This window comes from Microcebus murinus, chromosome 8, assembly GCF_040939455.1.
Source record: "Microcebus murinus isolate Inina chromosome 8, M.murinus_Inina_mat1.0, whole genome shotgun sequence".
Lineage (NCBI taxonomy): Eukaryota > Metazoa > Chordata > Mammalia > Primates > Cheirogaleidae > Microcebus > Microcebus murinus.
Window position 1 is genome coordinate 98,717,530 of NC_134111.1, and position 18,309 is coordinate 98,735,838.

The 18,309-nt window shown below is 43.1% G+C and overlaps 1 protein-coding gene across 5 annotated transcripts in view; it reads left to right on the forward strand.

Moving 5' to 3' along the window:
- Positions 1-5,646: 5,646 nt before the first annotated feature.
- The window catches only part of LOC105862858 (nuclear autoantigen Sp-100-like), a 90,231-nt gene continuing 77,568 nt past the window's right edge, over positions 5,647-18,309 (forward strand). For 4 of the 5 annotated variants that reach the window (XR_012920629.1, XM_076006026.1, XM_076006025.1 and 1 more), the window contains exon 1: positions 5,647-6,197. Coding sequence is in view for 3 of the 5 variants with exons in the window: in XM_076006026.1 (XP_075862141.1) it covers positions 6,166-6,197 (32 nt within the window). In the remaining 2 variants the exon portion in view is untranslated. The remainder of the gene's footprint in view (positions 6,198-18,309) is intronic. The other variant, XM_076006027.1, reaches the window with a different exon arrangement.

Below are 18,309 nucleotides of genomic sequence, written 5' to 3' on the forward strand. Positions count from 1 at the left end.
AGATCTGAATGCCATACTTTCTCAAAATTAAATATAAAAGATGGAGCTGGAGTTGGAAAAGCAAGTGTGATTATGAAATGCACAATACAATACATGGAACAACTATTATCTTTACAACCTCTACTTAAAAATTGATTGTTTTTCTTTGGTTTTTATAGTTTCTGTCTTTAATAAAATAAGAATGAAGCAAAAGTTCCCGTAGAAACATTCAATGCTCATTACAGATAACCTAACGTAGAGTTCTCTTGGAATGTGTGTATAGCCATATTCACCCAGGGAAGCAAACAACAAAAAACACTTTCTTGTTCTTTCTTTTGTCTTGTTGCTCCACTACATACACACACACACACACACACACACACACACACGCACGCACACGCACACGCACACAGGTTTTCCTTCGGGCCACCCTTGAGAGCAGAGTGACTGGGAGGCAGAAGTGTCCTGCAAAGCTGCTGACCAGGAGAATGGTTTCCTGTGTGCGGAGGCTCTCTGCCCCACCAGAGACGCTGTGCAGACCTCACTGCCATCCAGGAAGCGAATCCTCCCTCCATAGAAGTGGCATGTGGAGTTCACAGACCACCGGTCTCCTGCTGGGTGGATTCCAGGGCAGGTGGTGAGAGCCTGTGTGCTCTCCACGGCCTCTCCAAGGCTGAGCGTGAGGGGAACCTGGGGAAGGAAGGAGGTGGACGAACTTCCACTTTCCTACCCTCTGACACCAGTGACCTTGCATAACTCTGCCACACCAGGACATCGTGGTTTTCACAGAGCTGGCTTCTGGGGCTATTGGCTACCCTGGCTTGATGACTAGAGACTCAGTGACTAGGTCCTGCAGCCACTGGGATTTCTGGAGGAGATATTATTTGATCTATTTCTTAAGGCCAATATGTCTTTCAGGTGCCAGAGTAAAGGGAAGTTCAGTTCCCGCCAATCAACTGAGTTGGCCTCCCCCAACCCCTCATTGCATGCTCCCTCTCTCTATTCCCTGTGGCTCCAGGGCCCTACAGGGACAACTGCCTCAGTTCTCAGAGGGTCTCTCCAAAGGGTCTCCTTCCTCAGACCCTTGACTTCTGATGCTCCTGTCACTCACACATGACATGGCAGGTGCTGCTGTTGGCAGCTTCCCTGCCCCTAAGTTTCCTGTTAAACCTGCTGGTGGTAGATGACAGGCTCTGGATATTAAGGCATAAAAGTCCAAGCTGATCATTTACTGGCTGCTAAGAAATCTCTTCTCCCGAGTGACAACTGTGTTCACTCGTTCACACACTTATGTGTCCATTCAACAAACAAACGTGCAGCAACTACACAGGCCCACGTGATGGGGCCAGTCATGGCAATGCAAAGCAGGACCAAAGACAGCCTTAGGGGCTGTGTCAGCCACGTTGTCTTAACTGCGGGATAACTAGTGGGGTGAGGTGAGGGATTCCAGGCCACTCAGATACTACACCAGGTCTTGGCCAAAGACCAAGAAGTAACCCAGGCTAAGCAGAGACAGTGACAAGTCTTCTTCTCCCATCATTGTGCCTTGGATCACACTGGGTGCTTTGTCTGTGCCCTCTGCCCTGGCTGGACACAAACGCTGAAGCAGTCACTGTTCCAGAGCAGAAAGAGGCCGAGTCACGCCACAGATATCCAAGCTCAATGCAATGTTCCATGAGTTGTCCTTCTGAAACCCCCACACATCTTGGGAATTAACTCTTGCATTCCATCCAGGTCAGTGATCAAAGGGGCAGAAAAATGTTCTTTGTTGTTTGTTCCTCATTATATTTAAACAGGATTGTCCATAGAAGGACAAGGACCACAAGATCATAGTCACTGGAGATAAGGTCACTGTCGCCCAAGAACCAAGACCCAAGAACAAAAACACCAATTCATAGTGAAGCAACAATAGCCCACAGCGACATTGGTCAAGCAGGTCCAAGCTCCGCTGTCCCGGCCCGCGGGACCTTCTGTTACTCGTGGGGTCAAGGGGGACCGTGCCTGAAAGAGATAGGCGAGAGAAAGGAATGAGACCAAGCAAAGTGTTGTCAAGGTCTACTTTACATAGATTTTCTGCTGGTTTTATAATCATACAGAAACAAGGAAGTATGAACAGAAAAATAGAGTGGGGGGATGATGAGGCTCGGGTTTGGGTCAATCAGCCCCAATCAGCATCTTATGGCATCGAAACTGTTTGTGACTGATCACTCAACCTCAACTGGCAGGGGGTCGGGAACAATTGCAGGTAGCACACCCTGGAGCAAACAATTGCAGGTAGCACACCCTGGAGCAAGCACGTCATGGAATGCATTCTTCTCGGAGCTATAGCTGGAGGGTTGGGTGCTTATTTTCGTCCTGGGAATTTTCCAGGGCGAGGCCCGTGCGTAGGACAAGTCGTTGGGGTGTTGAGGGTCTTAGTCTCTAACACTCCGCTGCTGAAAATCCCGTTTTAAAAAGTTCTGTGTTTCTCCTTACAGGGAGGATGGTAGTCTTTGAGACACCATACACTGTCTTCATTTGCCAGCAGATTAATAAACTTCCTTTTCCTTTGTCCTCAAACCACTATATTCTCACTGATTTTGCCTCAAGGACAAAAACAGAAGGTTGGGTTGTGTTTGGACAGCTACAATCTTGAGAAGAGAAACATTTCATTTTGTTTCCACAGAGCATGGCTATAAGGAAACTGTAATGCCAATCACGGCCACTAGAGGGGAGTGTGGATGTGGCCAGAGCTCATTCAGGGAGGATAGTGGGTACTGGGCCGGGGTGACAGGGTACTGGGCCTGGGTGACTCTGGGCTACAAAATTAGAGATGGAATCACAAGACTTTCTTTGCCTCGTGCACACACAGTGTGTCTGTGGCTGGCCTCGCTGGCTGGGCTGCTCATGGGAAAGATACATGAGCTGGTATCAGTGGGCCGTGGGAGTCTGTGCCAGGGTACAGGGGATAGGTGCCCTTGTCCTGTTGTGCATACAACAGGGGCTTAAACTGAAGGACTGTGGGTGATGATGCAGCCTGTAGGTGGGGACCGAGATGTGGCCCTGGGACAGCCTCCATCCTCCACCTGCTGCACAAGGACTGTGGGCTTCCTCAGGGGGCTTTCCCATGGATGGTCCCTGGACCTACAGCAGGTGCCCAGAGGGACTTCCTGTGCTCCCTCCCTTCCCCGATCCCCACAAGCTGTCACCCTTTAGCCTCTTCCTCCTCTGCCATGACAGCTCTTCCCACTCATCCCCTTTTCCAAGGATTCACTCCCTTCCAACTGAAATAATCACATTTGCAGCCCCAACAATGCCCGCTGAGCCCAATTGCATCAAGAATATGCAATTGTAGGGGTATATGTCTCCAGCCTTTGCCCATCTGGGGCACAGGTAGGACAGAACCTGAGGAGAGAGACATATACCCATATGGTTGAACCATTTGGGGTGTGAGGGGATCCCTCCAATTGTATCACTTTTTCCTACCTGAGTTTCAAACCAACTGAGAGGTAGGCAAAGAGGGGAGACAGATGGGGATCAAAATACCAGTTTTGTTCTGATAAAAGCTGTAGGGTGGGGTGTGGCTCAGACCAGTGGCAATAAAGGCATCACTAAAACTGAAGTCTAGATTTGGGCTTATCCACATGGCCTCAGGCTGCTCCAACCATCCACCGCTCACCCCACCCCCATGCAGGTCCCTGTCCCTGTGCTCCTGAACTAGGAGGAGCCAGCAGAGTCCTGGTCCCTGCAGACAGGATGACTCCAGGGAGACTCAACAAGAGGCAGACAGCCCCATTCTCCAAGGCCCCCAGTCAGAGAAGTCTCCCCTATGAGACAGGAGGGGTCAGGGAGAGACCCAGCATGTGGCCCTGATTGGTGTGTGGCTCCTAGAAGGAGACACTGCAGCAGGACTGAGTGCTCCCCTGAAGGTCCCAGGCTCCTGCTCTTCACTCCCCATTTCTACCCCCTGGAGGGTAGCCAAGTTCTCCATCCTCATGTCCCACTGGGCACCCTTGATGTGCCTGCAGCTGCCTCTACATTTGAACTCTCTGGCCAGGATGCCGACTACCTTAGACATCACGGGGGTGCACCTCTAGTCCCCATGGTGTCCCTCCCAGCTTGGAGAATCACCCTGACTTCTAAGGTCTGAACTGAAGCTGCTCTCGCTGAAGCTTATGAAGCCCCTCACCTTGCCAGGTCCCCTGTTCTGTCCTTCCTCAATGACTCCTCTCTTGCTCCCGAGTTTTCCAGACTCCATTAACATGAGCTACTTCTGTGACAGCAGAAAGGTTCCCCGTAGCCACTGCTCCTTATAGCCACGGAAAATGCCCCAGGAATTCCGTTATTTCTTTCCCATCACTCCAGCAGGATTTTAGAAGTTCACCCTGTTTCTTAATTTGATCCTATCCCTTTCCTAATCGCAGTGGGTCTGACATTGTTGTCTGGATCAAAGAAACATTGCTTTCTCCTCAAAGACCTACAGATTCTTCATAAACTGTCATTGCTTTTGCAGAGTGTATGTCGTGCTCACCTTTCTCTACCCCCACCTGCATGAATGTCCCCTTCCCCATTGCCAGGGGCAGCACTGGCATGGGAGTGTCCACCTGAGACGGTCACCCTGTGTATTGCCCCGCCTAGCCTGTCGCCTGTTCTCCTGGAATTGCAGGTGCTGACCTTAGCAGACCCTAAGAAGACCCAGGGAAAAGCTGGCACATTTCTGTCAGTGCTGGCTCAGCTGTGGCCTGGGCCTGCCTGCTGCCTAGGGACAAGAGCAGAGAGGGGACGCCACAGCAGGCTGGTCCGGTCTGTGCCTGGCCTAGTTGGGGCCACCGTGCCATGGGGAGGCTGGGAGCAGACGGCAGCTGTGCCCAACAGAGGCTCAGCTCACCAGCTCCTCTGCCCACAGTCGGGGATTGGGGACAGAGACACAAAGAGAAGGAGACATAAGGGTGGGCAGCACCTGGTAGGCACAGGGACCCTGCCCTCTGGAGAAGATGTCCTCATCAGTGTCCGGGAGTCTGTCCCAAGCAGACTGGTGCTCACGTGCTCCTTTGGGGACAGAGAGAGCAGACGTGGACGAGGGTGGAAACCCCCTCTCCCACATTGTCACGTGTGACCGACAGTCACCCTGTCCACAGCTGGGGGGGGCGGATTCAGTGGGAGCCGATGTGGAAAACATCCCTGGAGCCCTGTCCCCCCGGCCCCGAATCCCGCCTGCCCCCCCTGCCCCCCGGCCCTGGATCCCAAGGCCCCGGCCCCGCGGCCTCCCCGTCTCCGCCTTGGCTGCTGGGCGGACGCGGCGTCGTCCAGGTCGCTGCGCACCCTGTGCGGACCGAGGGCTCAGAACCGAACGAACCATCTGGCAGTGACGCAGCTCCGAGGCTAAGTCCCCCGGCCGGTCACCTGCCCGTTCCTTCTGGATCACCTGGTCCCCACCTCCAGCTCCCCAACGAGAGCGTTCGCCCTCTCAGGTCCCGGTGGCTTCCTCGAAGCTCAGGCGTCTCTCCTTCACCCCGGAGTTGTAGCAGCCCCGCAGTCAACGCGCCTTCAACCCTCGCGCCTACGACGTCAGCCGCTGTCAGCACTTGGCTCCAGCCTCCCGCCCCAGCGCGCCCTCCCGCGTCCGATGCCGCGTCTCGGCTCTCGCCAGCCCGTGTGCGCATGCGCAGACCTGACTCGGCCGTCCGGGCTCTGCCACGGGCCTGGGAGAGATTCAAGTGTCTGGCTTTCCCTCCAGCCTGTCGCAAATACTCCAGCTGTCACAGCACGGGGAAGAGGACACATGGAATTTACTCCCCCCCCTCCACCACGTGCACTGTGCTGCCCCCTTGAGGCCAAAGCAGCTGAGGACAATTAGGGTTCAAGTTGATGTTTTTTTCTGTCCTTTGCACAAAAACGAGGGTTCCTCAGAGCTGGCCCTGCTTGTCCTGGGGTCCTCCTTTCCTGGTCCTCCAGGTCTTGGCAAGGGCCTCTGGCCATCCTTCTGCCACAATTCTGGAAGCTGAGAATCACTTGGAGTGAGGGGAGAAACACAGTGTCCACAGCCTGCCAAGGGCTCGGCAAAACAGTTTCACTTCTCTTTTCCCCATTCGGGCGGAGCCGTCTCTGGGTAAGTCAGTCTGTGGGCAGAATTTCTGCCCAGAGTCCGGGCAGCCACAGTGGACACAGGCCAGGCAGACGGGAGGGACTGAAGGCCAGGCTCTGAGGATGGCAGATGGAGGCCACGACCTGGCTGTCAGGTGAGTCTTTATCTCCCTCCTCATCTCTGGCAACATTGCTGCATTTGTGCCTTTAGTGCAGTTCCTGTCTAAAGCTTTACTTGAGTTTAGTCCTGCTTTGCAAGGACACAGGTATGCAATATAATGAAATCAAAGAGTATATAATGAAGAAATTGTGTTTTTATACTGCAGCAGGACAGCTGTTGGTGTGAGTCCAGCTTGCCGTAACACACGGGGCTTCCTTGTTTATACCTGCTGCTCAGCTGGCCAGGACTCTCTGAACACAGGAGTCTTTGAGGCAGGAATGTGTTGATGGGATGTGTTATTTCCCCAACACCTCTGAACCCCCTCGTGTCCCTCTTCCATCTTCTACCTTCACATAGGTCATGTCAAAGAAGGTAATGTAGAAAATAAACATTCCGGCAAACACCTGGCTTACTTTAAACATTGGATGCTGTGGTTTCACCTGTCCTGGCACAGGTGTCCTGCCACTCCTGGGCTGTTGCTATGACTGGCTTCGGGTCTGATTTCTTCCTCCATTGACCTTGAGCAGAGAAGGAAAAGGAAGAGAGAGGCCCAGGACAGGAAAATACTAGTGCAGGATGAATATTTCTATTTTTACTTTAATTTCCTTTGCAGGAAGGGGGATACCTGTGAAATGAAAAGGGATGGAAATCCTATCTTTTCTCTAGTAATGGGTTCAGAAATAACACTGCTTAATTTTTAATTTAATTTTTTTATAAAAAAGAAATATAATACACATTCATGTTCATAAAGTTTCAAACAATGTGTAAGTACATAGGGGAAAAGATCTTCTCCACTCACCTCCCACAGCAGCTTCCGTTCCTGGCTCCACGGAGAGTGTTGAGTTTAGCCCTCCACATCTTTTCCTATGCACTTACCTATGTACAGTGTGTTTTCCTAAATACAAAATTTGTGTTCCTGTGTTGTAATATGTTGCGAATGCTGTTCTTTCTGCATTTTCACTTATTTTAATAGTGGAAATCTTAGACATCTTTTCATTCAAATGCATATAGACTTGCCTCATTCTTTTTACCAGCTAAATGCTATTCCATAGAATTGATATATCACTGTTTTTAAAACATTTATTTATGTATTTATTTAGTTATGAAATAGAGTCTCTGTGGCCCTGGCTAGAGTGCAGTGACATCATTGTAGCTCACTGCAATCTTAAACTTGTGGACTCAAGTGATCCTTTTGCCTCACAGTCTCCCAAGTAGCTGGGACTACAGGTGGGCACCACTGTGCCCAGCGAATTTTGCTATTTTCAGTAGAACCTGGGTTTAGCTCTCGCTGAGGCTCCTCCTGAACTCCTGAGCTCAAAAGATAGTCCCATCTTGGCCTCCCAGAGTGCCCAGATTATAGGTGCAGCCACTGCTGCTGGATGATATACCATAATTTTGATCCCTTTCCCAGTTGAGGGACATATAAGTTGTTTTCAGTTCACTTTTACCAATAAACTGTAATAACAATGATTACATTTTTTTTTTGGTTTTTTTTTTTGCATGTATACAAGTATTTAATTTGTGTCAAAACATAAAAAGAGGGAATTATTGACACAGCAGATGTCAATATTTACTTGTTTATAGATTTTCAATTCTGAAAAATTGCCTTTCTAGAAGTGACTGAATCAATCAATATTTTTTTCTACCAATAGTAGATGAAATGAACAAGCCATCTCCCCACACCCAGCCAAACTTTGCAAAACTGATGGGTAAAAAGCTGCATCCTGTTTTAATTGGTCTTTTCTTGATTATGTGGCAAATTAAACAGTTTTTCATATTTATTGGATATTTAAATTCCCCCTTCTATGGATTACTTATTTATTTTTTTGCCAATGTTATTCAATTGAGATGTTTGTTCTTTCTTTCATGATATGAGAGAATTCATTAAATATTCCAGTAAGTATAAATATACTTTTCTTGTCTGTTATCTTATTCAATATTAAAAGTTAACATATAGACCTATCATGGTACTGATTTTATAAGATAGATGCACACTAATTGCTATAAATAAAGTGATGCAGAAAGTCACTGACATATTCCATGAGCACTGCCAGGTTTCAGGTAGTTCTTGTGATCTTCAAGGTGGCAGATTTGCTTCTACCTTTATTTCAGGAGAAGTTTCTTCTGCTATATCTCTGAAAACTTTTTCTCTTTCAATTTTTAGGCCAAATTATCCTTACATTCAGCCACTTTAGACTTTGCAGCTTTTATCTGCTGCCTAGGGCTTCCATCTTTTCAGTTCTTTACTTTGTGTTAATGATGGTTGTCTCAAACTTTTGATCCATGACAATTATTTAATTTTAATAGGTTTTTGTTTCTTGTAATTTCTAATTTTTTAAAAATGGAATTTTTCTTTTTCAGGGGGATCTTAATTTGTTTCTACAACTGCGCAATCTCCACTTTACACCATTATTTTGTTCATTTATTGTCCCATTTTCATGTTCTTGCTTTATTTAGGTTTTGTGTGGCATTAAGTACTATGGGGACATCCTGTTTATCTTCTTCCAATTGCAATTCAGTGTTCCTTTGTTCTCCCCTCTGCCTGCCATGGCTGTTGTGCTTCACTCCAAACTTCCCACTTCCTCAGACATAATCCGGGTGAAATGTTTTTGTTTCTGTTTTCTTTCACATTTCCTGCCTTGTCTGAGGCCAAATTTTTCCTTTCTGAGCTACATTTGAAGACTCTATTGTGATTTTTAGCAGTTTTTCTGAGGACACGATTAATTGATTAAGCCATCCGTTTCCCCACTGATTTGCAGTGCTACCCTTTTCTTTATCCGAGTTGCCATAGAGGCAGGTGCTTTTCAGTGTTCTCTCTTCTCTGCCATTGGTCCGTGGTTGCCTCTGCTTATGCTAGAACTACACTGTCACAAAGGTGACAGCGTCCCAACAACTCCTGATACGTGGTAGAGAAAATCTTCTTCTCCTCTCCCTCCAAAGTGTCTTCTGCTTTTGTTTTTCCAAGTCAGCTTCTCAAAATCGTATTGAGATTTTTAAAATTTAGTATCTATTTTTTTCTTTTTATTTCATCATATCATGGGAGTACAAATATTGTTAAGGTTACATGTATTGCCCCTGCAAACTCTCCCCCCTCCCCTCCCACCGAGTCAGACCTTCAAGTGAGTCCATCCTCCAGGTGGTGCACATCGTACGCATTATGTAAGTACACACCCATCCCCTCCTCCCCCCTCCCACCTGGCCAACACCCGATAAAAGTTTTTTGTTTGTTTGTTTTGTTTTTGACATTTTGGTTACATTTTGTATCTTTGCCTCTCCCTAAGAAGGGTTAGAGGTATGCCCTTCCCCTCCACCATGCTCACCACATCCCTAAGATGTGAGTCTACCACCCCCAAGTCCCTGGTGAGCACTACCACCATTTGAGCACCATAGTGTTCATCAGTCAGTACCAATTTGATGGCGAGTACATGTGGAGCCCATTTTCCTGATCTTGTCTCGCCTCACTGTGGATAATGGGCTTAAGCTTAATCCAGGATAGTATAAGTGGTGCTAGCTCACTGTCGTTTCTTAGAATTGAGTAATATTCCATTGTGAACATATACCAAATTTTGATTATCCACTCATGAATTGATGGGCACTTGGGTTGTTTCCATGTCCTTGCATCAGTCATCCTGACTTCAAGCTGTACTATAAAGCAATAATAGTTAAATCAGCCTGGAATTGGCACAAGAACAGAAACACTGATATTTGGAATAGAACTGAGATTCCAGAGATGAAACCATCTGCATATGGTCACTTAATCTTTGATATAGCAGACAAATATATACCATGGGGAAAAGAATCTCTCTTCAATAAATGGTGCTAGGGAAACTGGATAGCTACATGCAGAAGACTGAATCAGGATCCCTGCACCAATTTACATTCCCACCAACAGTGCACAAGGATTCTCTTTTCTCTCCTTCCTTGCTAACATTTTTATCTCCACATTTTTATAATAGCCATCCTAACAAGTGTGAGGTGATATCTCATTGTGGTTTTAATTTACATTTCTCTGGTAATTAGTGATGTTGAGCACATTTTCATCTACCTGTGGGCCATTCATTAGTCTTCTTTGGAAGAATGTCTATTTAGGTCTCTTGCCCATTTTTTCAATTGGATTATATTTGAGGTTTTTTTTTTTTTTTTTTTGTATTGAGTTGTATGAAGTTCTTATATATTTTGAACATATAAAGGTTACTATTATCAGGTAAATGGTTTGCAAGTATTTTATTCTGTTCTGTAGTTGCCTTTTTAAAAAATTTTGGAATATTATGGGGGTACAGATTTTAAGGTTTCAATAAAGGTCCTTTCCCCCCTCCCCCCACAAGTCTGAGTTTCCAGCATGACCATCCCCCAGACGGTGCACATCTCACTGATTATGTATTTATGTACCCGCTCCCTCTCCCCTGCCCAATTCCCTATTACTGTAGTACCTATGTGTCCACTTCGGTGCTGCTCAGTTAATACCAGTTTGCTGGTGAGTATATGTGGTGCTTGTTTTTCCATTCTTGGGATACTTCACTTAGTAGTATGGGTTCCAGCTCTAACCAGGAAAATATAAGATGTGCTATATCACCGTTGTTTCTTAGAGCTGAATAGTACTCCATGGTATACATATACCACATTTTATTAATCCATTCTTGGATTGATGGGCACTTGGGCTGTTTCCACAGCCTTGCAATTATGAATTGTGCTGCTATAAACATTCGAGTGCAGGTGTCTTTTTTGTAGAGTGTCATTGGATCTTTTGGGTAGATGCCCAGTAATGGGATTGCTGGATCAAATGGTAGAATCACTTGTATCGCTTTAAGGTATCTCCATATTGCTTTCCACAGAGGTTGAACTAGTTTGCAGTCCCACCAGCAGTGTAAGAGTGTTCCTCTCTCTCCGCATCCACGCCACCATTTGTTATTTGGAGACTTTTAGATAAAGGCCATTCTCACTGGAGTTAAGTGATATCTCATTGTGTTTTTGATTTGCATTTCCATGATGATTAGACATGTTGAGCATTTTTTCATATGTTTGTTGGTCATTCTTCTGTCTTCTTTAGAAAAGTTTCTGTTCGAGTCCTTTGCCCACTTTTTAATAGGGTTATTTGATTTTTTCTTGCTGATTTTCATGAGTTCTAAGTATATTCTACTTATCAGCCCCTTATCAGATGGGTAGGATGCAAAAATTTTCTCCCATTCTGTAGGTTGTCTGTTTACTTTCATGACTGTTTCTTTGGCTGTGCAGAAGCTTTTTAGTTTGATCATGTCCCATTTATTTATTTTTGTTGCTGCTGTGATTGCATTTGGGGACTTCTTCATAAATTCTTTGCCTAGGCCAATGTCTAGGAGAGTGTTTCCACCATTTTCCTCTAGAGTTCTAATAGTTTCATACCTTAGGTTTAAGTCTGTTATCCAACGTGAGTTGGTTTTTGTGAGAGGTGAAAGGTGTGGATCCTGCTTTAGCCTTCTACAGGTGGCTATCCAGTTTTCCCAGCACCATTTATTGAAAAGGGATTCTTTCCCCAGCGTATGTTTTTGTCTGCTTTGTCAAAGATTAGATGGCTATATGAGGATGATTTTATATCAGGATTCTCAGATCTGTTCCACTGGTCAATATTCCTATTTTTGTGCCAATACCATATTGTTTTAATTACTACAGCTTTGTAGTATAGTTTGATATCTGGCATATTAATGCCTCCCATTTTGTTTTTGTTGCCTAGAATTGCTCTTGATATTCGGGGTCCTCTCTGGTTCCATACGAAGCATAAAATTATTTTTTCTATATCTGTGAAGAATGCTGATGGGATTTTAATAGGTATTGCATTGAATCTGTAGATCAGTTTGGGTAGTATAGACATTTTAATGATGTTGAGTCTGCCAATCCACGAGCATGGTATGGATTTCCATCTGTTTATATCCTCTGCTATTTCCTTCCTCAGTGTTTCATAGTTCTCCCTGTAGAGGTCTTTTACCTCCTTGGTTAAGTATATTCCTAGGTACTTTAATTTCTTTGTTGGTATTGTGAAGGGAATTGAGTCTTTAATTTGGTTCTCAATTTGATTGTTGTTGGCATATACGAATGCCTCTGATTCTGTGTATTGATTTTGTATCCTGAGACTTTACTAAATTCATTTATCAGTTCCAGGAGTTTCTTGGTTGAATCTTTGGGGTTTTCTAGATACAATATCATATCATTAGCAAACAGTGAAAGTTTGATCTCTTCTGCCCCAATTTGGATACCTTTCATTCCACTTTCCTGTCTGATTGCTGTAGCCAGGACTTCCAGCACTATGTTGAATAGAAGTGGAGATAGTGGGCAACCTTGCCTGGTTCCAGTTCTAAGTGGGAATGATTTCAATTTTTCCCCATTCAGTATGATGTTGGCTATGGATCTGTCATATATGGCTTGTATCATTTTTAGGTATGTTCCTTTTATGCCTATTTTATTAAGTGTTCGTATCATGAAGGGTGTTGAATTTTGTCAAAAGCTTTTTCTGCATCTATTGAAAGAATCTTGTGGTCTTTGTTTTTGCTTCTGCTTATGTGGTGAATTGCATTTATAGATTTACATATGTTGAACGTATGTTGAACATCCCTGCATCCCTGGGATGAAGCCCACTTGGTTGTGGTGGATTATTTTTTTGATAAGTATCTGGATTTGGTTAGCTAAGATTTTGTTGAAAATTTTTGCATCTATATTCATTAGGGATATTGGTCTGTAGTTTTCCTTTTTTGTTGCATCCTTTCCTGGTTTTGGTATCAGAGTAATATTCACTTCATAAAAGGTGTCGAGGAGGTTTCTGTTCTTCTCAATGTTGTGGAATAGTTTCTGCAAGATAGGTACTAGTTCTTCTTTGTAAGTGTGGTAAAATTCAGGTGTGAAACTATCTGAACCAGGACTTTTCTTTTTAGGGAGATTTTTAATTGCTGTTTCTATTTCAGCTGTTGAGATTGGTCTGTTCAGGGAATCTATTTCTTCCTGGTTGAGCCTAGGGAGGCTGTGTGTTTCTAGAAATTTGTCCATTTCCTCCACATTTTCCAGTTCGTGTGCATAAAGATTTTTGTAGTACTCATAAATTATATCTTGTATCTCTTTGGGATCAGTTGTGATATCTCCTTTTTTGTTCCTGATGGAGCTTATTAGAGATTTCTCTTTTGTGCTTTTCGTAAGCTTAGCCAGTGGCGTGTCAATTTTGTTTATTTTTTCAAAGAACCAACTTTTTGTTTTATTAATCTCCTGAATAGCTTCCCTGTTTTCAATTTCATTTAGTTCTGATTTGATCGTGTTGCCTTTTCATGCTGTTTATTGTTTCCCTTGCTGTGCAGAAACTTTTTAGTTTGAAGTAGACCCAAATGTTTATTTTTGCTTTTGTTGCTTGTGCTTTTGGTGTCATATCCTAAAAAACTTTGCTGAGACTCTTGTTAAGGATGTTTTTTCCTGTTTTCTTCTAAGAGTTTTATGAGTTTGGGTCCTACATTTATGTCTATTTTATAAATATTTTTTATTTCAGCATATTATGGGGGTACAAATGTTAAGGTTACATATATTGCCCATGTCCTGCCTCCCCCTGGAGTCAGAGCTTCAAGCGTGACCATCCCCCAAACGTTGCACATCTCACTTATTAAGTTTGTATATTCCCATCCCCTCCTCCCCCTTCCCACCTGCCCGACACCTGATAAATATTATTCCTATACATCCACTTGAGGTGTTGATCTGTTAATATCAATTTGCTGGTGAGTACATTTGGTGTTTGTTTTTCTGTTCTTGAGATACTTCACTTAGTAGAATGGGTTCCAGCTCTATCCAGGAAAATACAATATGTGCTATATCACCATTGTTTTCTTAGAGCTGAATAGTACTCCATGGTATACATATACTACATTTTATTAATCCACTCATGAATTGATGGGCATTTGGGTTGTTTCCACAACTTTGCAATTATCAATTGTGCTGCTATAAACATTCGAGTGCAGGTATCTTTTTTTGTAGAGTGTCAGTTGATCTTTTGGGTAGATGCCCAGTAATGAAATTGCTAGATCAATTGGTAGATCTACTTGTATCACTGTAAGGTATCTCTGTATTGCTCTCCACAGAGGTTGAACTAGTTTGCAGTTCTACCAGCAGTGTAGGAGTGTACATTTATGTCTTTAACCCACTTTAAGTTAATTTCTTTGAGTATTATAATTTCATTGTTTTACATATGGATATTCAGTTTTCCCAGCACCATTTATTGAAGAGACTACCCTTTCCCCATAGTGCATTCTTGGCATCATTGTCAAATATTAGTATATATGTTTGTTCATTCGTGGGCTCATGATTCTGTCCCATTGGTTTCTATGTGTGTTTTCATGCCAGTATCCTGTAGTTTTGGTCACTATTGCTTTGTAATACAGTTTGAAATCTGAGATGCCTTCAGCTTTGTTCTTCTTTCTAAAGACTTCTTTTGGCCAGGTGAGGGGCTCATATATGTCATCAATTCAGAGGCCGAGGCAGGAGGATCCCTTGAGCCCAGCAGCCAGCCTAAGCAAACACAGTGAGACCTCCACTCTACAAAAAATAGAAAAGGTAGTAGGGTGAGGTTGTGCCTGTAGTCCTGTGCTCCAGGGAGGCTGAGTCACGAGGATGGCTGGAACATGGGAGTTTGAGTATGCAATGAGCTATTATGTTGCCACTGTATTCTAGCTTGCCAACAGAATGAGACCTTGTCTCAAAAAATTTTTTTAAAATGTAAAAAATTCGGCTGGGCACGGTGGCTCATGCCTGTAATCCTAGCACTCTGGGAGGCCAAGGCAAGAAGATCGCTCAAGGTCAGGAGTGCAAGATCAGCCTGAATAAAAGCGAGACCCTGTCTCTACTAAAAATGGAAAGAAATTAGCTGGACAACTAAAAATATATAGAAAAAATTAGCCGGGCATGGTGGTCCATGCCTGTAGTCCCAGCTACTTGGGAGGCAGAGGCAGAAGGATGGCTGGAGTCCAGGAGTTTGAGGTTGCTGTGAGCTAGGCTGATGCCATGGCACTCTAGCCCAGGCAACAGAGCAAGACTCTGACTCAATAAAAAAGAAAAATTAAAACATTCAGTAAAATAAAAAATAAATAAAGATTGATTTGGCTATTTGGGGTCTTTTGTGATTCACTACAAATTTTAGTTTTGTTTTTTGTGTATCTGGGAAAAATGGCCTTTGAATTTTGATTGGGATTGTACTGAATCTATAGATCACTATGGGTAGTATGGACATTTTAACAATATTAATTCTTCTGACTCATGAACATAGGATACCTTTCCATTTCTTTCTGTCTTCTGTAGTTTTTGTTCATCAATGTCTTGTAATTTTCAGTGTGTAAAGCCGTCACTTTCTTGGTTAAATTTATTCTTAAGAATTTATTCTATTAATACTGCTATAAATAAGATTGCTTAATTTTTCTTCAGATAGTTTGTTGTTAGTATATGGAAACATAACTGATTTTTTTTATTTCAGCATATTATGGGGATACAAATTTTAAGGTTTCAAATAATGCCCTTGCCCTCCTCCCTCTACAAGTCTGAGCTTCAAGTGTGACCATCCCCCAGATGGTGCACATCTGACTCATTGTGTATGTATATACTTGCCCCCTCCACCCCCCCTCACCTGCCCAATACCCAGTTAATGTAATTCCTATGTGTCCACTTAGGTGCTCATCAGTTAAAACCAATTTGCTGGTGAGTACATGTGGTGCTTATTTTTCCATTCTTGGGATACTTCACTTAGTAGTATGGGTTTAAGCTCTATCCAGGAAAATACAAGATGTGTTATATCACCATTGTTTGTTAGAGCTGAATAGTACTCCATGGTATACAGATACCACATTTTATTAATCTACTCATGTATTGGTGGGCACTTGGGTTGTTTCCACAGCTTTGCAATTGTGAATTGTGCTGCTATAAACATTCAAGTGCAGGTGTCTTTTTTATAGAGTACCATTTGATCTTTTGGATATATGCCCAGTAATGAGATTGCTGGATCAAATGGTAGATGCACTTGTATTGATTTAAGGTATCTCCATATTGCTTTCCATAGAGGTTGAACTAGTTTTCAGTCCCACTAGCAATGTAGGAGTGTTTCTATCTCTCTGCATCCACACCAACATCTATTGTTTTGGGACTTTTTGATAAAGGTCATTCTTACTGGAAATAAGTGATATCTCATTGTGGTTTTGATTTGCATTTCCCTGATGATTAGAGATGTTGAACAGTTTTTCATATGTGTGTTAACCATTATTCTGTCTTCTTTTGAAAAGTTTCTGTTCATGTACTTTGCCCACTTTTTGATAGGGTTGTTTGATTTTTTCTTGCTGATTTTCATTAGTTCTAAGTAGATTCTAGTTATCAGCCCCTTATCAGAGGTGTAGGATGCAAAAATTTTCTCCCATTCTGTAGGTTATCTGTTTAGTTTCATGGCTGTTTCTTTGGCTGTGCCAAAGCTTTTTAGTTTGATCATGTCCCATTTATTTATTGTTGTGCTGCTGTGATTGCCTTTGGGGACTTCTTCATAAATTCTTTGTCTAGGCCAATGTCTAGGAGAGTGTTTCCACCATTTTCCTCTAGAATTCTAATAGTTTCATACCTTAGGTTTAAGTCTGTTTCCAGCCTGAGTTGATTTTTGTGAGAGGTGAAAGGTGTGGATCCTGCTTTAGCCTTCTACAAATGGCTATCCAGTTTTCCCAGCACCATTTATTGAATAGGGATTCTTTTCCCCAGTGTATGTTTTTGTCTGCTTTGTCAAAGATTAGATGACAATATGAGGATGGTTTTATATCAGGGTTCTCAGATCTGTTCCACTGGTCAAATATTCCTATTTTTGTGACAATACCAAATTGATTTAATTACTACAGCTTTGTAGTATGATTTGATATCTGGTATATTAATACCTCCCATTTTGTTTTTATTGCCTAGAATTGCTTTTGATATGCAAAGTCTTCTCTGGTTCCATACAAAGCATAAAATTATTTTTTCTATATCTGTGAAGAATGATGTTGGGAGTTTAATAGGTATTGCATTGAATCTGTAGTCAGTCTACAAAACCTTTATGTACACAAACTGGAAAATGAGGAGGAAATGGACAAATTTCTAGAAATAGACAGCCTCCTTAGGCTCAACCAGGAAGAAATAGAATTCCTGAACAGACCAATATCCAGAGCTGAAATAGATACAGCAATTAAAAATCTTCCTAAAAAGAAAAGATCTGGCCCAGGTGGTTTTATACACGAATTTTACCATACTTACAAAGAACTGGTGCCTATCTTGCAGAAATTATTCCACAACATCGAGAAGGATGGAATCCTCCCCAACACATTTTATGAAGCGAACATAAACCTGATACCAAAACCAGGAAAGGATGCAACAAAATGAAAACTACAGACCCAATATCCCTTATGAATATAAATGCAAAAATTTTCAACAAAATCCTAGCTAACCAAATCCAGATGCTTATCAAGAAAATAATACATCACGAGCAAGTGGGCTTCATCTCAGGAATGCAGGAATGGGTTCAACATATGTAAATCTATAAATGTAATTCACCAGATAAACAGAAACAAAGACCATATGATTCTTTCAACAGATGCGTAAAAAGCTTTTGACAAAATTCACCCTTTTATTATAAGAACACTTAATAAAATAGGCATAGAAGGGACATACCTAAAAATGATACAAGCCATATATGACAGACCCATAGCCAACATCATACTGAATGGGGAAAAATTGAAAGCATTCCCACTTAGAACTGGAACCAGGCAAGGATGTCCAATATCTCTACTTCTATTCAACATAGTGCTGCAAGTCTTGGCTATAGCAATCAGACATGAAAGTGGAATGAAAGGTATCCAAATTGGGGAAAACAGATCAAACTTTCACTGTTTGCTGATGATATGATATCATATTTAGAAAATCCCAAGGATTCAACCAAGAAACTCCTGGAATTGATAAATGAATTTAGTAAAGTCTCAGGATACAAAATCAATACACGGAAATCAGAGGCATTCATATACACCAACAACAATCAAATTGAGAACCAAATCAAAGACTCAATACCCCTCACAATAGCAACAAAGAAAATAAAGTACCTAGGACTATACCTAACT